Genomic DNA, 23,365 nt, shown 5'->3' with positions numbered 1-23,365 from the left:
TTCTTCATAAGGGGTTTCCGAACCGCTCTTAGTCTGACCTGTCACCTAGGACCTGTTTGCCTTGGGAGACCCTACCAGGGGCATTAAGCCCCGGACAACATAGCTCCTAGGATCATTCAGGTGCTCAAACCCCTCCACCACGGTAAGGTGTCGGTTCAAGGAGGGGATTTATTTTTATTAATATATATTATATATATATATATTGTCATATTGTGCATCTATTGAACATTATATGCAAAAAAACTTGTTATAAAAAATCTATATATTCATATTTTTATATCAAAGTCCAATCGTATTTTGCTCCTATAAAACAAAAATATTAACCTTCAACCAATTTTGTGTGTGGAGCCACAGTGTAGGTCTTTATTATGCAAAAAAGTCAAAAGTCGAATTTATTTATATAGCACAATATCATACACTGTTGTCATTCAAAGTGCTTAAAAATAAAATAAAATACATAAAATGTAAACAAAAATGAGATAAAATAAAACAATAATAAGTAATTAACTAAGTTGATTTAAATCCCTCTTGTAAACTGTACACTGCTCAAATATTTTGTTGCACTGGGGAATATTCAGCACAGGAGCTAAGACGTCCTAACTCCCATTTTACTGGGGCTTTAAAGATGAATCATTAATATTCTTTACGGCTGCAGTTTGTTCACAACAGCTGCAGTTACTTTAAACACTTATTACATACCATGAATCCTCTCTCAGCAGTTTGGATAAACATCATTAGAGACATGAATAAATACAGCCAGGTGTACAGTCACTTAGAAATGTATAACTTTTAGAAAGGCACCACATCACCAATAGGTTTTGTACAGCTTTGCCCTGTTGGAATAAACAGTAAGTTGCTATAAATAAAGCTGAGAGTTGCTCAGTAGACTGAGGTTTCTTGTGCAAGCAGTTTAAACAGTAGCTATAATGTTTGTGTTGCTGTGATTTAACAATACAACCGTCTAAGGTCTCCCCTAGCAACCCTACCCCAGTCAAGTACATATTTTTGAACATTTCATTAACTTGTCAGGTCGTGTGTAAATTCTCTATGTATAGTCCACAGCACCCATTTGTTAACGGAGCCATACATTAATGACTTAATGATTGAGTCAGTAAGTAGTTTGTTCAGAGCAGCTGTTTTATTTTATTTCCCTACAGCTGCATTGTTTAATCACAAGTATACAGTGGAAAGGGCAATGTTAATGGTCGTCCTTGCAACAGGGGTAATTATAGGAGACCTGTCGGTCAGCCCAGCTGAGGATAATAGCCCGCTGCAGCTCAATTATCAAACCACATACAATTTTATATGGAACATATTGCCATTTATAATCTAGCAGCATTCATATTTGACGCAGTCCACTTACTGGCCTGGTTTCCCTCATAGGGGTCATTTAGGCCAGATAAAACCAATTAGTGTTTCTGATGGAATTAATTAACGGGAAAGCTAGCTACCAGCTGCACTATAGTCCCCAGTTTATGATATTCCTGGCTCAATATAATGCTTTTATATATTCCATTTGTTATATAAGAGTTTTCACACATCTAGTCATTCCAATGATTTGTTTTTGTGATGTTGCCAGTTAGAGGTATTCAGAACCGCTTCTCTATAAATAATGCTCGCTGTAGAGTAGTTCTTTAAAACACTCGTAAAAACCACAATGAATGTCACTGCTGCATCCAAAGTTTTAAGTTTGTTTGGTGGTTTGTTTTTCTTACCTCATAAAAGGGAATTTTATTGTAAAAATGTGCAAGAAACATGTCTTTTTGTTTATGAGCTTGAAGCTCAAACATATTTTTATCTTTTACTGCCCTCACTGCAAAAGACGCGCCATCAAATCAGCCAACGTTTGGAATTGTAACATTTATTATTTTCTCCTCCATTTTCTCCTTTATTATTTTCTCCCCTCCTCTATTCCACCAAAGGTGAAGACTTCTCCAATGAGCTCCCATCATCCTCATCTTCATCATCTCTGGCCTCCTCTCCTTCCCTCTCATCTTCCTCCCCTTCTTCACCTGACCTGCCCCTCTCCGCCTCTCTGCCTCACCCTGAATCCCCCATTAACCCCGTCACCCCTGGCAACCTGCGCCTGGAGGTTGCCGCCCCTCATTATCATGACGACCAGCTGCAGGTCAAAGTCTGGTGGAAGTGGTCTCATCATGGTGGGTTGATTTTGAAACACGGAACAATAGTTCAGAAGAAAAGACTGTAGAAAACAAATGATACCTGCAAAACAAATGTAATGCATAACTCTAGTCCTCGAGTCCAGTTATACTGACCAGTTACTAAAAAATGTATCCACACCTTCCAACCAATTAGATTCCTTTATTTTCAGTGGCCATGATATTAAATGGCCGTATACTATACTGTATATACTGATGCATGAGGTGCAGATTTTGCATTAAAAAGGTAATCTATAGAGATAGAACTTTAAACAAACTCTTACTTCGTTTTCCTAGAAGATGTAGAGAAAGTGTGCATCGTCACATTAGTCTTAGTTTTCAAACAGTCTAATTCATGAAAATAAACACAAGATAAACACAAAAAACATGTCTCTTTTTCTTCACAGGCATGCAGAGACATCCTGGTCCGTACAATTTGCGGTGGCGTCCACATACCTGCAGTGATAATGTTACAAGCACAGAGAAAACAACAACTGTGCAGGTATAATTACCCTTGTTGAGTTTAATGTGCTTCACTGTTTGTGAAATGATGTAAAGGTGTCTTGTTCCCATTGTGGTTATTGTGTATTTCTGTAACTATGTGTGTATCAGAGATCCGATTTCACCACAACAACTCAGATCAGTCTGGAATGCTCTGATTGTCTGTCTGCATCATCTTGCTCTAAGACAGAGTCTAACAGCCCTTTTAACCACGACTCTATCAAGACCCTGGCTGAAATATTCCATCCATCAATCCATCCTGTATTCAGGGTCACGGGGGGGGGGGGGGGGGGGGGGGGGGGGGGGGGGGGGGGGCTGGAGCTGATCCCAGCATTGGGTGAAGGCAGGGTACATCCTGTTCAGGACGCCAGTCTATCACAGGGCTGACATGTAGAGAAACTCATACGGGACATTAAGAGTCATCAATGAACCTATCCCCATCCTGCATGTCTTTGGGAGGAAGCTGGAGAAAACATGCAAACTCCACACAGAAGGAACCCGAGCCGGGACTCGAACCCGTGACCCTCTCGCTGTGATGCAACAGTGCTAGCCACTACACCACCTTGCAGCTGAAACATCCCATATTCAAATATTAATACAATTAAAGGTTGTATCAGCGATTCTGGCTGCCCTCACTTCCGTTGCGAGATCCAAAGCAAACAGAGCCAGCTAGCCCCTCCCTCCCGTGTTTTGAAAATGATCATGGACGTCAGCTGACCTCCTTTAGCTACCACCTCGCGTGCACGAGCGTGAAACACCACAACACCCACCCCTTGTCTGTGATTGGTTGGAACACTGTTTATTTTGCTTTTGAGGTGTTGGTAGTACCATTTGTTTTTGTGTGCGATCTCGGAGCCTAGGCTGCCTAGAGAGAGACGCGTTTTTTTGACGGCCTGCTTATGGGGCGGGCAGCTAGCGGATCGTGAGGTAAAAACAGATGAATGTGATCATTTATGTTTCAGCCCAGAATCGCTGATACAACCTTTAGATATATGAATTGGTTGGAATGCGAATGATTTATGGGAAAGTGATTTGCCGAATTGAAGCCATGACTTCTAACCACTAAATGTGTCCCCAAAATTACAAAAACAAAATCTACTTTAAATCCGGATTTAAACACATCCCTAAAAATGCGGCTGTTGTACACCCAAATCATGAAACAGTCGAGTTTATACAGTGCACTTGATATCGGCCCATAGACACTGGACTCGCCAACATTAGAACTTTACCCACTGCTGTCCCGGTGTTAAACTCTCGTCAAAATGAACACAGACACAGCGGGTTGATGACTATCAAAGTGCTGTGAGCAATTTGCTGAGGTCACAGGGCGTGATTTCTGTTCACTGAACTTCAGACTTTTTTTAAACACTTATGCCATTTCTCCCCAAGCCAAGCTGCCAAGTCAAGCTGTAGTGTTTATTTTAACATGGAGCTAACAAGCTACTTATGTGAGACAGGTTCCCAAACAAAAACATTGGTAATGTGTATATTTTAAGGAACCTTGTAATATGTCAGTTCAAACAACCAGCTCTGTACAGTTCAAACACTCTTCTCATGATTTTCTCCCTCCAGGGAACCCATCACACCATCACGGGCCTGATGTTCGCCTGTAAGTATCAGGTTGCCGTGGCAATAAAGGCTGACCTAGGGTCAGAGGCTGTCGCTTGGGTAACGACCCCGACCTGCTCCTCCATAAGGGTCAGGGGAGGCAAAGCTTTGCCCTGTAACACTGAAGGTACTGTTATGAAATATCACAAAATTCCAGTTGTATTGCCAATAAACAATGATTTTATATGCACACAATAACCTTTATAAATGTACTGCCATTATGACTAAACTCTGATTATCTGCTAAGGACATTTTAGCAGATAAATTTACCGTATTAAATCTACTGAGAAATAATTTAAAAGAGTGTTCTGTCATAGATGAAGGAATGTTTTGTGTCCTTTGTGTCAGAGCGCCTCCTGGCAGGAAGAAAGGTGGTACTGCGCCCAGAACGACTGACGACAGACTATCAACAAGTCAATGGCACCCTGCTCACAACGCTTCGCTGGAGGATGTCCCAGCATGCACTGGACCCGGCAGCTGTTGATGGGTTCCAATTCACCTGGACGCTGCAATCAGGGGTTACCTTGGCAACAGAAGGGCATGAAGACACACTTATCTCCCAGACGCAGACAATTGCACCGGTGAGACACAGAGAGGTGTACAGTTACAGTTACAGTAAATGTGTGTGTGTGTGTGTGTGTGTGTGTGTGTGTGTGTGTGTGTGTGTGTGTGTGTGTGTGTGTGCGTCCCTTTTCAGTAGGGGTGATGAGTCAATAAGTATTTATTTTTCATTAATTTTCCTTTCAGGTTTATACTTGAGAATACAGGGTTTTAAAGATATAAGAAGTTAATAAAAAAGGGACATCATGAGAGAATATTACATATTGTACAATGTTGTTTTCAATTCATAATAGTGTGTACTTGTGTCTGTGAACTTACCCTGCTTTATCCTCCTCAGTCTCAGCGTTCGGTGTCAGTTCATGGCCTTCAGGCTGACAGTGTTTACCAGCTGCAGCTCCAGGTGCTAACAGCAGAGGGCAGCAACGGCGCCTCCGTCTCCAAGACCATACATACTCCAGCTATCAATGCCACACTTTGATGGGTAATGGTGCTTTTCTCAACATCATACTGCTAAAATCTAACTTTAAAAAAAAAAAAATCCCGTAACATGATAAAATGTGTTTATCATGTCATGTTTTGAGAATGTGTTTCTATCACAGGATTACACTTTTCATCTTTTATCCACTTAATCCTACCAATCATATTTTCCAGGCCAAACACCAGAGCTGTCACCGTCTGCAGCAGCAAGCTCATCTTTATCAACAACCACTACTGCAATGTGCTCTCATTGCAGTTTGGGTGCAAAAAAAACATGACCAGAGCTGTTAAATAAAGAAAGTTTCTCTGCACCCTTCCACCCACCCCCACTGTCAGCTGATCCAAAGTTTATAGCCGAAATCATTAGGCTATTTGTACAAAGTGTAAAAAAGAATAATACCTGTAGCCTACATGTACATGGTGCCAGTTAAAAAAGGCATTAAATGTGTATCCTTAAACCATTTTTTTTCTATTTTGTATTAAAACTACAGCATTTTCCAAATGATTCCTTTCCCACAGTAATGCATGTATGTGCAAAATGCGTCTCCTTGTATGGCTGTATCTGTAAATGTTGTTGGTGTTTAGATTGGACTAGTCAGGCCATGTCTAATCATCTGACATCACTGGAGCCAAATGACACTTGTAAAGAGACTGGATGACCTTTGTTTTGATCATGCGAGTGGAGAATGATATAGCACTGACCTTATGTACAAATAGAAATGTATAGCAACAGACTGACTGTGTTTATTTCAATGACTAAGCTGCTGCATTATCTTTGAAGACAGTGAGTCTGAGTTTGTGAAGCCTTGAAGTAATCAAGTATCATGTTAATATTCTCCTTTATGTAACCATTGTTTTGAACGTTTATAACTGTTTATAATTTTGTACTTAATTACTTTACTTTTTGACCGTTAGTTTTATTTATTGCTTACTTGGCTTAGTTTTTGTAATTAAAGATTACCAAGATACAGTGTGTGTTGTGTCAGTGATCTGGTGGTTAGAAATCCACACCAATTGGACAAAATGATTAATCCAGGTGTGCCTGACCATTGTTGTGAGGTCAGACACACCTGGATTAATCAATTGGTCCAATAATGTAAGACAGGAAATAAACGAGCTGGCTTATTACAGGAAGTAGTGGAGCCGAAGAAATGTTTTTGCTTAGGGCCCCATTTTGGTCAGGGGCAGCCCTGCCCGTAGCCACTCTTCGTGATGATCTGACTGAGGGGGTTCAGGCCTATGCAGAACAGCAGTGGTGATAGTGCATATAGTGCATATTGCATTTTTATTTTGAGAATCTGCTTTGGCAAAACGGATTAATTCACAATCAATGACATCTATGACATCCAATTGTAAAAATTTCTTCTTGCTGTCAACTATTAAATACAAATTCTAGAAATGTTTCTGGCTCCGTAGTTTCTCGATAAATCGAATTAGCAATACAGCAGGAGGATTTGAAGGTTAACGTTACCTCAGGAGAGCATCTGACCTTTTTTTCTGGTTTTGTCATCTATCCTAACTGCACATCGAATGTACCACACTCCAGTCCGGTAGGTGGCGGCAATGCACCTGTAAACTGGATGCCAGCCGCCAATCAAATCCAACAGAAGAAGAAGAGAGTATCCGACGCAGCCGAGGCTTTCTGAGCCCGACGCCGTGACGCAATCAACGTGCGACGACGATTTGGATTGTTGTTTCTTCGAATCGTGGTCAGATGAAACTCAGTTTGTTATTTCATAGACAAGGTACTGTACAACGGTGTCTCTTTTCGCTTTCCGTCATGCTTTCGGCTTGTACTCCATATCATTTAAAAAAAACCTGCTTCGTAGCTCCTCTTTTGTCTTTAGACGCCTCCAACTTCCTACTGAAAATGGAGGAAATGTGTGGAGTCGCTGCTTTGTGTTTTCGCCTCTGTTTTGGTTGCAGTTCGATCATTTAGCTAGCTCGAAAGGAATAACTAAGTTACGCAAAACTTTCGACAATGCGATACTAGTTGAATTGTGGTAGTTATTGTCCAAATTATCTGATAGTACGTTATATGCTCAAAGATACGGCGGTATTCTCCAGCAGCGACTGTCACAATATCAGAGGTAACGGAACGCTAGTTAACTTTATGACTTGAATCGATTGTGCGAATTTTATCAGAAGCTGGCAAATATGCTTATGTCTAGCACATTTGCTGAATTAATCGGCATACGCTGAGTATTTGCAGCTCAACAATGCTCGCTGCTATGTTGCTAATATCGGCTATCTACGAGTTTCGGTTATAAACCCCCGTTTTTATGGTTAGTCAGTTAACATGTTCTTTAGTCGTCATACATTTGTGAAAAAAACGGATTTAGTGTTAGTTGCAAGATAAAACTTTAATCGTCTACTGTATCTGAACAGTCATTAAGTGACACATATACAGCTAATTGAGCTTGCTAACTTCCTCTCCCTGTGCTCTTATTAGGGGACCATGGTGGTGTTACTCTACCCGTCACTGAGGAACACTTAATAAACCTGCTCTGTTCTGGTTTGTTGTCAAGTCGATAGCCTCTATGGTTGGAAAGGCTTGACAAAAAACTTCTTTTTCGACACAGCAAAAGTAATTTACTGAAGAATACCTGGAGGGACACTAAAACTAAAAACCAAGACAGGAACGGACCACGACGCCTAATATTCAGAGGACCACAGGAAGGAGAGGACAGGAGTGTGGAGAGGGGGTGTTGGGGATGGGGTTGAAGAGCCAAAGGAGGACGTCATGGTTCACAGCGGCTCTCCATCCCCAATGAAAACATCACCATCAGCATCACCTCATTTAATTATTCCTGCTACAGCACCTCCTCCTCTAGTGCCTCCCCCTGGAGATACTACAGATCAGGACCTGACCCCTGCAAAACTCCTCACCGCAGACCTTGCATCCAACTCAGTCTTGACCCAGCCCTCTACTCTGACTCCTGCTGACACTGAGCCCCCTGTTGTCTGCCCAGCAAAAGCACTTACCACTATCTCAAGCCCAGTGTCAGCCTGGTCCTCTACACAGACACCTTCCACCACTCTGGGCCCAGTCAATGGCCGTACGTCGGGCAGGAAGAGGACCCCGAAAGCCTGTGACTGCTGTGGTCCCAACAGTACAGGACACAATGTCAGAACCTCGGGCAGAGGGAGGGGGAGAGGGAGAGCGAGAGGGGTCGGAAGGGACCCCAGAGACACCCCAAAGAGGAAAGTGGATGGCCAGCTGACAAGTTTCAAGTGTTTTGGTCCAACCACGGGAATGGTGGAGGAAGCAGAGGATGAAGATGAACGATATGAGAAGGTGCAAACGACTCTAGTAGTGGACGATACTCGGTCACAACCGCCTGTTGCTCTCCCTGTCACAGTCTCCCTGCAGGATGGACCAATAAGGAACTATGTTGCTCCAGAGAAAATGGATGGGCAGAAAAAGGAGGACATGTTGACAGGAGGGTCAGGGGGTATAGGAGGTGATGAAAGCAGGGATGTGGAGATAATATTGTCAGGAATGGCAGGCAGGGGAACATCGGTAGTTAGAGGGAGAGGAGGGAGGGGAATGGTGGGAGGTACATCTGCATTAAAAATGCAATCAGACGGTGGAATAAACAAGGGATGTTTAGGTGGTGGTGTCATCAGTTCTAAAATAGATGCCCCGGCACCGATACAGTTTGTGCTGCGGCAGGGGCAAAACAAAGATGCAGAGATGGACCAGGGAGAGCAAACTGACCCCAGCTCAAAATCTTCTTTTGGAAACGGGGACACGGTAAACCTGAGTGACACTGAACCTGAAGAGGATGTGAAGGATTGTAATGTGGTTATGAGGGAAAAGGCAAATGGGCTTCTTTCTATCTTGCAACAGTCTGGTCCTCCTTCACACTCAGGATCTCTCCAGGACCTGGATTCTAAGATGCAGGTGGACAAAAGTCTTGACAGAACAGACTCGGTGTCTGTACCAGTTACTCTGTCTAACGGAATTAGCACCACACCAACAGATGTTGAACACTGCTCTGCACTTATGGAAGTGGAAACTTCTCATCCAGCTGCGGTTGCTGCTTCATTCCAGGGCCCTATTACAGTGTGCAGCATGCAGTACAGCTGGGCATTAAGAGACCACAGGCTGTACTGTGAGCCTGGAACCTGGGAGAGGGGGGGGATGGAGGAAGTATGGGGCAATGAACAGTCAGAAATAGCAACAAGACGAGATGGACAGAAGCAGAATGAAGAACGCCTGGAGCAGCTTACTGATATGATCCACGGTAAGATGTGTTCTTGGTTTGTTTAAATGAAGCGGAGTAAATCATTGATCTTTGTGCTGAGGATTGCACCTTTTCTGTCATAAGAAATGTAAGGAAATGTTTAACTTCTATGGGCTATTTTATTTCCAAAATTAAGACTGAATTTTCTGGGTATGACCTCAATTTATGTGTTCTTGAGACAGTTTCTAAGCAGATATGCACAAAGTATTTTTATGTTTTGTTGTAACGTGCTCATCTAGCATAATATAAAAAAAATCCAGAAAGCCAAGAATATTTTAGCTTTCAGGATGAACCTTATTTAAGATCAGCTCTGAGTCACCAAGATTTTCACATGGGTATGAACTAATGGGTCCTCTGCACATATGGAATGGGGATTTTACACAAAGTTCGATTTTTGTTCTGGATTATTGTAGTCACTAACTATTTTGGCCAGGTTAATCATGACAGGAGATTTTCATATGGTCCCATGCCTAGTAACGCTCCTTGAATTTAGTAACACAGGCCTGAACAAACAAGTCTAGGATTTTCCGCGATGGATTTCAAATCTGTTTTTTGAATTTGGGTTTTATCATCACACAAAACAAAACTTCCCCTCTTCCAAACAACAACCCGCTGATGTTTTTAAACTGACACATCATAGGATTCAGTGATAATGATCTCCTCTCTTTCAGAGTTTCTGGAGAGCTTCTACATGAAGTACGGCAGTTTCATTCCTCTAAGTGAAAGTGATGTCCTGGAATACCTGAAAAAGAAAGGCACCTCTGACCTCAGCAGCAGGTTAGCACGCACACACACACATACACACACACACACACACACACACACAAATATCTAGTTATATAATTGTATATAAAATCAAAATCCATTAAATCAACATCACACTGTAGCAGTTTCATTTCTGTTTAAAAAGTTGTATCCTTGTGTGTGTTGTTTTTTTTTTTAATCGCTGACCTCAAGGCATATTGTGTCATATTCTTTGAAACGTCCTTGAAGGTATAATAAATGCTTTGTTTGCATGGCTCTTGTTTTTTTTTTAGGGAATTGGACATCAAAAGAGAGATGACGCGGTACAGAGCAGGGCTGGCCTCCGCTCCTATTGCAGGCTTCATGGTGTCGTATAACAAACACACCCTGGGCCTGGAGGACCTTGGCACGCTGGAGGAACAGAACTGGCTCAATGACCAGGTAAAGGGTATTATAGCTTGAGAATCACATTCCTGCCACCTTCACACATCTTAATCTTTCAGGGCTTCTAAACCCAAACATCACTTTAAATCCAGCATTAATGACAACAAATATCATATTTATTGTATTACATTGTACTACATTGAATCTTTGCACCTCCTTTTGCTCAGATTATCAACATGTATGGAGAACTCATCATGGAGGCGACACAACACAAGGTGATGTGTGTTTGTATGCTTGAAAAGACAAACTTTTATATAGTAAAAGGATGTAGAATAGGATTTGTTACATTTAAAAAAAGTGCTCTCTGTAGGAGTGAGGAGAATATTATTTCATTGTTTTAAGACTTTTAGGATAGTATTTAGATTTTTAGTTTTTTTTTAAATTGTATATATTGATATATTTTTTTTATTATTTCTCTCCCTCAGGTTCATTTTTTCAACAGCTTTTTCCACAAGCAGCTGGTTGCCAAGGGTTACGATGGTGTGAAGAGATGGACTAAAAAAGTAAGAAAGAAGACTGAAGCAGTTTCAAATTTCGCCATTTTCAGTTCAGTGTTTACAGTAAAGTGATAATAATAGAATTTTAATGTCACTATATTAGTTCTGGCCCAGTTGCCCAATTGCCCAGTTGTTGCAGGAAACTAGATTTAAACTATTTGTTTTGTTCTGGTTGCCACTGTGTTCAACCACAGTCTAAATTATATTTGTATAACGTGAAAATATCTAATCCTTGAAATGACCATTTCCAACTACCTTAGTGATTAGCCGTTCAAGTTAAGGATGTCAAACGTTATCAAAAAGTATTTGAAAACCTGTCCGTTCGGAAATTATTGCCCGATAATCTGCAACATTTCTTATTATACCGAAATCCAATTTGGGTTTCTGTTAATTTGTGGGGTTGTTTCAGGTTGACCTGTTCTCCAAGTGGCTGCTGCTATTTCCCATCCACTTAGAAATCCACTGGTCTCTCATCACGGTCACCATGGCGACCAAAACCATCAGTTACTACGACAGCCAAGGCATCGTCTTCCGACACACCACAGATGTGAGTGCCTCTGTGCATGTTAACATCTGTACTTCATTGTTTCAAGCCTCTGGGTGATTTTGAATCTGTGGAACAAACAAGATTATCAGTAATCCAGACTAGTTGTATTCTCAGTTTGATGTCAGAAACAGTCAGAATGTGCCAGTGAAATAAACTGTAATCAAGCAGAACATATTTAGATATTAAATTAATTGATAGAACAACTTTTTGAAACCATACATTTTCCTGTATAAATGTAGCCCATCTTCTCACCATCTAATTAACTAGACTATTCCGATACAAGCACAATGCAATCCACACAGTGTTCTTGAATCTGAATTTGTTGTCATTATTGAAAGTATAGAGCATTCATAAAATCACTCGTATAAATACTGTCTCACAGTGGAAATGTAGAAGTACTAATAGAAGTGAGTATTAATGTTTGCTAGAGATTTCAGCATAATGTATGTGATTTCCTATCAGAACATTATGAAGTATCTTCAGTCTGAAGCCAGAGAGAAGCAACAGGCAGCTTTCCAGAAAGGCTGGAAGATTACCATCATCAAGGTAACTCTAAACCTGGACTGGAATTCTCATGCTGTGTTCACATTGTTTTCCTGAAAAAATGTATATCGCGTGGCACAGTTGATGTTAGTCAAATGCAGAAATGGGAAACCTCCTTCGTATTGTTGATTATGATAAACGGAAGACTCCCTGATACCATTTGAATTCCAATAACACCAGAATGGTTCTAACGTATCTGCAGGACACTGAAAATGTTGTTTATTTATGTAAATGCGCATTAATAACACATTTTTGTGTCCTTATTGTGTGTTGCTGGACTGAAGAGTTACTTTTTTTACGAACAAAACATCAAGTTACTGTTGCATGCCTTTATTTCCCAGTAACCGTTTCTTAATAACTGTCTCACTATAAATCCAAACATATATTACGAATGCATGTGTGCACAGTAAATATATACATATATTTGTGTGTCCTCTGCCTGACTGTATCTCGTTGACTCCTCAGGGCATTCCTCAGCAGAAAAACGACAGTGACTGTGGAGTTTTTGTCCTTGAGGTGAGATCTTATTCTTTCCTTCTGTGCTTCATTCATCATGCATTGATTTTCCCCGTCTCCTGTACCTGTTTGCTCCCTCTCTTTGCTTCATGTGTCTTTTCATCCTGACACAACAATTAATAAAAGTGCGGCTGTGTCTCCAGCTTGTCTTCCCTGCCCCAGCTTTCTGCACACATCTGATCATTTCTCGTTCTCAAAGGGGGACAAAAGACACTAGAGAGAAACGTTCATCATTGTCCACGTTGAATATACCTAGCTGTGGTTGTGGATCATTCTCCCTCACTATTTTTTCTTTCTGTCTTGGTCTGTCAGTACTGCCGTTGTCTGTCTGTGAGGCAGCCTCTTCTGTTCAGTCAGGAGGACATGCCGCGTATCCGCAAGAGAATCCACAAGGAGCTGTGTGACTGTCACCTCAACGATTGATCGACAGATAATGGTCACTTTTCTCTCATTGCTTGCCTGCTCATATGAGATGGTCTGTCAGATGGCCTGTGTTTTTGACTGTCTGTTACGTAAGCTAACACAACATGGCCCTCTGTATTCCTGGGAGCCCTGACCACCGCTCTGCCTCTTTGACTGATTGCAGAGTGACTGGCCATTTGGACCTTTGGAGTTCAGTAAAAGTCTGTGGATTAGCAGAGTATTACTTGCGAAGAACTACTGACGTGGCCCCCTACTGACCCACAGAAATGCTGCACCTGTACCCATCAGGTTGATTTTGCGTTCTACATGTACCTTCCCCAGTGGATTTCAACCAAATGGACACAAGGAAGCTCTGATTTGGACTGAGAACCCAGACGTTGGACCAGCCTGACCAATAGGACAGACCTTCCATCCCAAATGGAGTGGCCTTAAATCCCAGATGGCCATTTTAACCCGAATGACATTTTAAACTGTTTATTTTGGACATTGCAGCAGTATCATACTTGCAGTTACATGTGTGTTTTGTAACGTGTTTAATAAAGTTAGGCTGTTTTGATTCAGTGGACCAACCGTTCACGTAAAACTTGAAGGTTTGAGTTGGTTTCCTTCTCTTGGACTATTTGCACGGTTAGAGGCCTATCCATGGAGAGTATAGAATACCAACTGAATGTACTGACCACATGTTCTTCCTGGCTGCCTCACAGGGTGCAGACTTAGCATCGTACGGCCTAGTGGCACTTTTTGGCTGCGGCTTGAACCAGGGATTTAATTTTTCAAGGTAAATTTTTGTTTGTTTGTTTAAAGTATGAAGATTTTGACAACATAGCCCAACAAATTTCTTATTAAAATTCCAGTTTTTTTCCCCACCCTATTATTTTCTGCTTTATTGTTTGATTGTGATCACATCCTTATGATGGATATGTCTTGCACAAGAATTTTCCTGCCTCCGTTTGTTTGACTCTTAAACCCATCATTTTGAGTTGAAAACAGTTTCTCATGCTGGTTAGTGAATTTCATATTAAACTGTACAGCTAGCTGCTGATGCGAGGACCACCGGTTTTCATTTGAGGAGTTTCTCCATTTTGACTTTATTTTATTGAGTGACTGCTTCACATGGGTGCATTAACACCGGTGCAGTCACAGTTACAGAGTGGGCTCTTAACAGAGAAACAAGTGGACCTCAGCTGTTTTGGTTAAGTTTTCTGTCTGACCTTGATTTTATTGTTATATTCAGTTATATGTACTTACAGTTTGTATTGTACTTATACTGGCCTACTACTGTACATGCTTGCTTTGGCTAAAAACCCACAGTTGTTTCTTTACTGTTTTTATTGTTGTTATTAAAAGGCCAATACTGCTGGGAATTTTGTTGCAGCTTTTCTCTCAAGTAGTTTTTACACTGGGGTGATGAACAACATCCCAAATATGCTGAAGCAGAGATGCAACCACACATAGCATCTATGAAGGGATGGATGATGTATTTTAAGCTGCACTTGTGGTGATACATGAGGGTTTTTTCTCTCCTAAAATATCCTCGTCTAGTTTCCACACTCCACATTTATCCAGCAGTGCTTGTTTCAAATGTTTCTCCTTTTATCGGATGTCCTTGAGATCCAGCAGCGATAGAAACAAAACATCCTGGTCAAAAGAGAGGAGAGGAGTTAACTAAATTCTGACAGTTTGTGTGAGAGATAATCGTTTTATGAACCTCATCTCAACATCAAAGTCTCATCAAACGAGTTCTATTTGAGGAAAAACAATCTCTTATCATAATCAGATCTTTACATTAGTGGGGGATGAAAGCATCAGTGTGTAAAAGAAATTGAAAGAATGAACTACTGCATTACCACATAGTTACCAGAAGAGGGGGCCCTTTATCTGCAATTATCTTGCGATGGTCATCCTTTTATTTTTCTCATCCAGAGAGGTCAGAAACATGGTCGTGCCCCTGGAACTGGTTTGAGGTTTCGTGTGTTGCTTGACTTGCCTACTGGGTGAGGGATGGTCTGCTAATAATAACAAGTCTGTTTATCTTAGCACTACATACTTTAATGTCACAATTAGCATTACACAGGCCTGCAAATGCATTAACCTTTAAGTACAGCTTTATGCTAATTATGTGCGTTATAAAAAGGCGAGTTACAGTTTGAGATTGCTGCTCGGGCTTCATCACTTCATCTTCATATGTGCACTAAAAACATAAACACAAAGGGTTCTCCCCGTTCAGGGGTCACCACCAACCTTTTCCATGATCAGTACCTTGAATGACAGGATGGTGGATGTGACGTTGATAACATTCTGTTGCTGCTAGCAACTACGGAGCTGCTGCTGGCAAAACATTGATAAATGCAAATGCTCCAACCAACAACAGAAATAACAGATAACGTATGGTTGCCAAGCTGTTTCACTTCATTCTTGTCTACATGCAATTAAAATCTCATCGACCAACCAGGAATAGCATTCTCAACTGAGCTGAAAGTGCCTCAATAATCCTGATCAACATTTATCAGGAGCAGAGAACGGATCAACTATTAAATTAAGTTAAATATTACCTTCATCATTATGGAGGTTGGCTTTCGTGCTGTGCAGTCTGGATGTAAAGTAGGCCTCATAGATGAGAGTGTCTTTCTCTCCCATTGAACCTAATTCAGCTCTACATAGGCAGGTTAAGTGCAAAGTGTGACTTTCTCTCTAATGTGGGGAAACTACGTAGCCGATAAGAGGCAGAAGTAAACTGCTCTCCCTGAGTGAGTTGAGTACATTTCTTCTGGGATCTGTCCCTTAGTCAGACTTGTCCTCATCTTTTCCCACATTCTACTTGCCTGTGTTGGTCTTTAAAATATATAAATCCCTCTTGTCTCTCTGATGCCTAACTGTCTGTAGCTCCCAACTTCAACTTCAGCTTTATTGTCCCGAGGGAAACGTCATTTCCAGCCAGGGACTAAGAATACTCTTAGAAGCACATAAAACAAAATATCCTCCCACAAATAGGACAACGAAACTGAAATATAACTCAAATAAATATCAGATCATGGCCCAAATCAAGTCACCACTGCTGATAAATAAAAACTCCAAAAGGCAAGACGTATAACTCAGATATGCTCTTGGCACATTGATGTTTTAAAAGCTTAACAGGAACGACCAGTCCAAGTAAAGTGCTTCGGTGTAAAGAGCCAAATGCTAGGAACCAGCATTACATCTAATCTGTAAGAGTCTGTGTTGCATTTGTTTTGGGCACCTTAAATCTGTTTAGTAGTTTCAACAGGTTTCTATCCCTAATGATGACCATATATGCTATAGACGAAGCTACGGAGATTACTTTAACACTTATGGAAGCTAATTTTGTTAACAGCTTTGCATCAGATGCCAGATGGATCCAGATCCAGTAAGGTTGCTGCTCGGGGCACCGCTCTGCTGCTTGTGTTCGTCGGATCCACCCGTCGCTCCATCGCAGCCCAAATGTGGTCACTTCTATTCACTCGTAAAAAATTCGGGATTTCAAAACCAGAGTCCACAAAGCAATAGGTGACGTCACAACGACTATGTTCACTTCTTAGCACTATCAACTTCACAAAAATATACCCCAAAAAACAAAAGCACAACGTCATCAATAGGTAACACAGGCTATCAAGCTACAAACAAGTAACACTGTGAGTATTAGTTGTATCATTAAGTGACTGAAGCTGGATGGTGGCCAGTAAAATCACTGATTATGTATTTGGTTAAGGAGACATTTATTATGATTAAAGCTGCCAAGGTGAAAAATGTAATTAAATAAAAAAAAATGTGTCACATTGGTGTCCCCCAAGTCACAGCATCAAAGCAGTATAGCACTATCAGACAGCAACGGCAGGCATTTTTTATTTGAATGATATCTGGAAATTCAAATTATTTCTACCTGCATTAATTCAAGTAGAATTCACACTTCTGTTCTGTTACAGAGGAAAATATACCGTAGAGAGATGCAAGTCCTGCAGGGCTGCTTTGAGACTGAGGTTTACCATTAAATCATGTTTTCTGAGAGATCCATTATTAAAAGTAACCAAAAAGTACTTCAATCTAACACAAAACACAACACTCTTACTTTCAGCTCTTTCAGGCTAAAACGAACTAGTGGGGGCTCTAAATGTTCGAATAAAAAGTGAGAATGTAAATTATCTTCAGGTACTCCTTCTAATATTTCAGTTTCATTACCAGGGAAGTGAGAACATTTGAAGTCATTTAGAGCTGAGGAGTCTTTATTTTAGGAACTATAAATTAAAGTAAGAAATAAAACCCTTTAGTATTTTTGTAAAATCCATTGTAGGAGCAGATCTGGAATGACGACACAAATTCTAATCTCACAAGGAAGAAACAGGCATGATAGAAGTATTATTATTAAGTGCCTCTCATGCATTTCATTCCATTTGAGATGATCTCAGCTGAATATACATGTAATCTTGTTGGTATATATTAAGATTTCTCTGCATGACAGCTCTGTTCTTTGTACCAAAAACAGTTTTTGAATTCATTTAGAAACGTACATGCTTTCATTTGGATGAAGGACTGCTAGCTCCATCCATGTAGCCCTGAAATGCACCTGTGTGTTCATTAGACGAGTTTCCAGACACGGAGCAGCCTGTACGGTCGAAGCAGCCGTGCAGGTCATCCTGACTTGATATCTCTACAGTCCTTAAAGAAACAAACCAGATGGGTCTTGGGATTTGAAAGAGCCATATGATGAGAGTAACTCTTTATTAGCACCGATTAACGATTTCTTAATGTCATTGTTTGAGTGAAACTGTTTTACAGAAAAGGAATGGGAGAGGGAGGATGTGAAGTGGGTAAGAAAAGAAGGATTTATTTAGTAGAGATTGAGAAGAAGGTAAGAAAGAGAGACGAAAGCTCAGAGAAGAGGAGAGTAAAAGAGTTTGGATCTTATAAGGACATTTAGATGTGGTGAGAGCTCAGTTAAGAGAGGGGGTCGGACAGTTTATACGATCTGAGGAGTCCAGCGCTGCAGGAGCTATGCAATAATTACAGATATTAGACAGGAAGCTAAATGTGGATGAGAAACCTTGCAAGAACTTTTGTCTGTTTTATTAAACCTTTGCAAAGGGATCATAGCAGTAGAGAGAGTTAGGCAGCCTGATGCTGACTGATAAAGCAGTCAGAGAGCTTGTCCTCCGCGGTGAGACTTACTGATAACAGGATGATAAAAGTCTTGAGGACAGAGTTGGTTTAGGTACCACACTCTAGGAGAGGAGCAAGTTGTATTCTTCCATTACAGTAGCACAGTAACATGAATAAGACTGTCTGATAGAGGTGGTTTAATCTTGAAATACTTTCAAGGAAAGACGGCCTGGAGAAACACAAAGGAGGATTTTCATCATAATAAGGTCTATATATTATCCACTTGATTAGATATACTGTTGAAGTCTCATATTCATTTGAGACAAGCTTTAGAACATATTTTTGCACAGAAGAGGACTTTGTGGATTTTGTACCTCATCTCTTACATGGAAAGCTCATTAGAAAGGGATCTCCTTCCTTTCAGTATGACCAGGTAGAATGATTACAGCAAGAAAAAGCTGTTGCAATGTTGGTATACATGTACAAATGTTATTTCCCTGAATACCAAAATGGAAAACCTTGAATCGGACTGTTTTTTGATGTTTTTTGTACTCTGCAATCATTGCCTCTCTGAAGGTTTTCTTTATTAGATTCAATGGGCCCAAAGCTTAACTCACTAATTCGTAGAGTCATTCATTCAGTTTATTCTGCTATTCAGTTATTGATTTTGGTTACCCAAAATATTTATATATATATTTACTTACTGTCTCCCTTTTGAATACTGCTTTTTGCTGATTCACATCTAACACACGGTGTTGGTATTAATACAAATGTTGAATTTCTTCTCCCCATTTAAGAGATGTGTTTCCCCCATTTCCAATAATTCGGGCATCATACCAAGGAGTTGCTCCCCACGCTGCCTGTTCTACAACAGATGGACATCTTAATCTTCCTCATCATCCCGTCCTCCAACATCTTCTATCATATCATGGTGCCTGTGTTATTTACCCGAGACATCAGATTGATGCAGACATGCATAAACACTGAAATTAGCTAATTTTGCAGCAGATTTTTTTAACTGCTTTTGCAGTAAATTTAACGAAAAATCACATTTGATTTGACCACAAAATGCACATATTTGTTGTCTTGTTGTGGTCTTGTGCTTTTTGAGTTGTTGCTATGACAGCCCCTCGCGTTCTATCCTTCTTCCCCAGGTGGTTCTCGGTCTTTCTCTCTTTCTCTTGCAGAGAGGGTTCCACCTTAATGCCTGCTTGATGATTTCTGAGTGTGTTGCCTCTCCAGCTCCACTTCCTTCTCCTGATTTGAAGTTCTATGGGTTCTTGTTTGCTGCGCTCCCACAGGTTGTTGTTGGTGATGGTTTCTGGCCCGTAGATTCCCAGGATGCAATGGTTGATCAATGTCTGTGGGTATTTTTTTTTTATCCATGTTCCAACAGATTAGAAGTTTCAATCAAAACATTTAATTTCAGTTTTACATGTAAGGTGTTTTTTTGTTTTCCAGATGGTAATGAGGATGTTGAATGCTGCTCTTACTTTACTTACGCTGGCTTTGACGTCTTCATTCCTCTGTCCACACTAATTATGCTCTATGTGAAGCTGTCTCCCTCCTACCTCCTCTACATACATCATGCGTTTGTATACAGTGTGTGGGCACAGTATATATGCAGACTAACACTCAACACTACAATTTGAGAACTCGGAGAAAAGCGTAGTTGTGTCTCTTCAGAGTAAGGTTACTTTGTTTGAGAGGAGGCAGACAAAGCCTCGCAAGCAGCAATAAAATGATCCCGCAGTTTCGAGCCGGGAATACAGCTGTTGTGTCGGTTTTGATTATCAGATTGTCTGGTGTGTGTGTGGGGGGGTTTGAGTCTCGATTACATGGCTCAGTGGAAGACAAAGACTCAATTCTACATACCAATTTTGCGTTATGCTCATGGTGCATTTGCAGTGCTAAATGATTTGACATGTGTTATTATAATCAACCAAGCAAATTGAACTATCAGGTAATCTATCTTCAGTAAATCCCCTGGTATACCACATGCCTTTGTTCTATAAAACTCTATTGTCATCCCCATATTTATCATATTGTATTATTATTTGTCATTATGATAAACCTGTAGTTTATTCCATTCAGTTCGTCAAACTAGAAAAATCGTGTAAACGAGCAATCTGAACTCTGTGAGGCTTTGCTCTTCAGAGATCGAGCTTTCCAGAATGAACTAACTGGCCATGTTCATTGGAGTGAACACATATTCCAACAATAATAGATGTTAGTTGTATGCATTTTTAGACCATCCGTTTTCTTTCTTTAAGCCTTCCCTGCAGAAAAAAACAACAGTAAACTGCATTTCCTCTCTGCCGCCCAGTGTTGTCTGCCATTAAAGAAACATCCTCTGTGGGACAGAGACATTCATGGAGATAAACATGTATATATACATTCATGGAGATAAACATGTATATATACATTCATGGAGATAAACATGTATATATACAGAGACATCCATGGAGATAAACGTGTATAGAGACATCCATGGAGATAAACATGTATATATACAGAGACATAAACATGTATATATACAGAGACATCCATGGAGATAAACATGTATATATACAGAGACATTCATTGAGATAAACATGTATGAGACATCCATGGAGATAAACATGTATATATACAGAGACATAAACATGTATATATACAGAGACATCCATGGAGATAAACATGTATATATACAGAGACATAAACATGTATATATACAGAGACATCCATGGAGATAAACATGTATATATACAGAGACATCCATGGAGATAAACATGTATATATACAGAGACATTCATTGAGATAAACATGTATATATACAGAGACATCCATGGAGATAAACATGTATATATACAGAGACATCCATGGAGATAAACATGTATATATACAGAGACATAAACATGTATATATACAGAGACATCCATGGAGATAAACATGTATATATACAGAGACATAAACATGTATATATACAGAGACATCCATGGAGATAAACATGTATATATACAGAGACATAAACATGTATATATACAGAGACATTCATTGAGATAAACATGTATATATACAGAGACATTCATGGAGATAAACATGTATATATACAGAGACATCCATGGAGATAAACATGTATATATACAGAGACATAAACATGTATATATACAGAGACATTCATTGAGATAAACATGTATATATACAAAGACATTCATGGAGATAAACATGTATATATACAGGCATTCATGGAGATAAACATGTATAGAGACATTCATGGAGATAAACATGTATAGAGACATCCATGGAGATAAACATGTATATATACAGAGACATTCATTGAGATAAACATGTATATATACAGAGACATTCATTGAGATAAACATGTATATATACAGAGACATTCATTGAGATAAACATGTATGAGACATCCATGGAGATAAACATGTATATATACAGAGACATAAACATGTATATATACAGAGACATAAACATGTATATATACAGAGACACGATGCTGAACATACTTCAGCATTTATTTTCCTGGGTTAGTTCTCCAACATATCTTACATAAAGCCCGTGTACAACATGTTGGGTATCTATAATGTGTGTGTATGTGTGTGTGAGAGAGAGCTTCAGAAGTGTGCCTGTACGTGTGTGTTGAATGTAAAGTATTTGATGCTTGGAGGCTGTTTGTTTGCCTGTTCCACTCCACTGTTTATATTTTAACACACACTGTCCACTGATTGAAATAATAACCCAGTCTACCTCCAGGGTTCTCTCTCTCACACTCACTCACTCTCTCTCTCTCTCTCTCATGCTGATTGCAGATTTGTCGAATCAAAATCACACACACACACTCGCACAAAGAAAACGCTGCTGGTCAACTCATGATTGCATACTGTGTATGTGTACATGCCTTCATACGTTTGATTTGTGCTTCCAACCGAGTCTCTCTGACTGCATACAGGCCTAAGGAACCAAGATTGTATTTTCCTACATTTAGACTGAGCGCCAGGAGACGAAGAGATGTGGAGGAAAAACACTTGAAGCAAAGGCTGACCCTGAAAACAGAACTTACATATTATCTGTGAGCTGAAGCATACTCTTTCAACTGTAGAGAGCGCTGAATGCATGCTTCACGTTATGATTATCAATTGCCTTTATGTCCTCGACCTATCTATCCAGGTTGTTTCTGGCGAGAACCTCCCTCTGCTGTAGTCTCGGATGCTAGTCCTTGAACGGATAAACAGTTAAAATACCTCGCTAAAAGTAATGGATGAATGGTTGAAACATCCAGCTTCTGCCTCGAAACCAAGCCCCTCACCCCCAATCTCCAATATGGGTCCACAGTATGTGGGGGAAAGATGGATAATCAAGCGCAAATGAATAAAAGGAATAAAATGTGCACAGAATTGTGCCTCCACATTTTCTTGCATAACTTGTACGCTCATGTCTCTCTGTGTGTGAAACTCGCAAAGAGGGTGAGTGAGAGAGCGAGAGAGCGAGCTACCACAGTGTGTAGGCAAAACCTCTCAGCACGCCTCGCACACTGCACACCAGATGAGCAAAGTGGATAGCAACAGCTTTCCAAACAAGGGATCTACAAGTGTGTGTGTGTGTGTGTGTGTGTGTGTGGGGATCAGTGAGAGGATGCAATATGTGTCTGACACTGAGTAATGATCTGCAAATAGCACAAACTGTGCCCATTCCAAATTAACTGACCGTCACACATTTAGAGAAGAAATTGCCGCTCAATAACCATTTGGATCGCCACTTGAAGGCTCTCAACATGCCAACGCCTGAGCCAGCGGCTCGTTGCTGATGGTGCTTACAGCGCTAACAGAAGTCAGGATGCAGGTAACCGTCAGCTTTTAAAATCTCTCAAATGTGATATTCACAGTAAAGAATTGATATTTTAAAATCTCATTCCTTTGTCGTCATGGTTTCCAGCACAACCTCACTTTTGCAGCTTCAAGGTTATGTGCTCGTTCTGGCATTCAA

General features: G+C 40.4%; 2 protein-coding genes across 2 annotated transcripts in view; both read left to right on the top strand.

Moving 5' to 3' along the window:
* The window catches only part of anos1b (anosmin 1b), a 41,579-nt gene extending 35,303 nt beyond the window's left edge, over positions 1–6,276 (top strand). Inside the window, exons 10-15 of the mRNA XM_084012263.1 lie at positions 1,923–2,159; positions 2,567–2,661; positions 4,233–4,395; positions 4,617–4,849; positions 5,167–5,310; positions 5,481–6,276. Coding sequence (XP_083868389.1) covers positions 1,923–2,159; positions 2,567–2,661; positions 4,233–4,395; positions 4,617–4,849; positions 5,167–5,307 — 869 coding nt within the window. The 3' untranslated portion in view covers positions 5,308–5,310; positions 5,481–6,276. The remainder of the gene's footprint in view (positions 1–1,922; positions 2,160–2,566; positions 2,662–4,232; positions 4,396–4,616; positions 4,850–5,166; positions 5,311–5,480) is intronic.
* Positions 6,277–6,965: 689 nt separating this feature from the next.
* Positions 6,966–14,631, top strand: LOC311014837 (uncharacterized protein). Its single transcript, XM_084011677.1, has 10 exons — positions 6,966–7,051; positions 7,759–9,556; positions 10,228–10,333; positions 10,594–10,741; positions 10,912–10,959; positions 11,170–11,247; positions 11,651–11,788; positions 12,251–12,334; positions 12,797–12,847; positions 13,160–14,631. The coding sequence occupies exons 2-10, from the start codon at positions 8,050–8,052 to the stop codon at positions 13,268–13,270; spliced, it is 2,271 nt and encodes a 756-aa protein (XP_083867803.1). The 5' UTR covers positions 6,966–7,051; positions 7,759–8,049; the 3' UTR covers positions 13,271–14,631.
* Positions 14,632–23,365: the final 8,734 nt, after the last annotated feature.

This window comes from Eutrigla gurnardus (genome assembly GCF_963514095.1).
Source record: "Eutrigla gurnardus genome assembly, chromosome: 6".
Classification (NCBI taxonomy): Eukaryota; Metazoa; Chordata; class Actinopteri; order Perciformes; family Triglidae; genus Eutrigla; species Eutrigla gurnardus.
Note: the sequence above shows the minus strand (reverse complement) of the source record. Positions and strands in the feature narration are given on the sequence as shown.

Excerpts from the sequence above, each read along its gene's own strand:
- LOC311014837 (XM_084011677.1), top strand. The coding sequence starts at position 8,050 with ATGGTTCACAGCGGCTCTCCATCCCCAATGAAAACATCACCATCAGCA. Across the intron at positions 10,334-10,593 it reads ACCTCTGACCTCAGCAGCAG|GGAATTGGACATCAAAAGAG; the intron begins GTTAGCACGCAC and ends TTTTTTTTTTAG. Across the intron at positions 11,248-11,650 it reads TGAAGAGATGGACTAAAAAA|GTTGACCTGTTCTCCAAGTG; the intron begins GTAAGAAAGAAG and ends GGGTTGTTTCAG.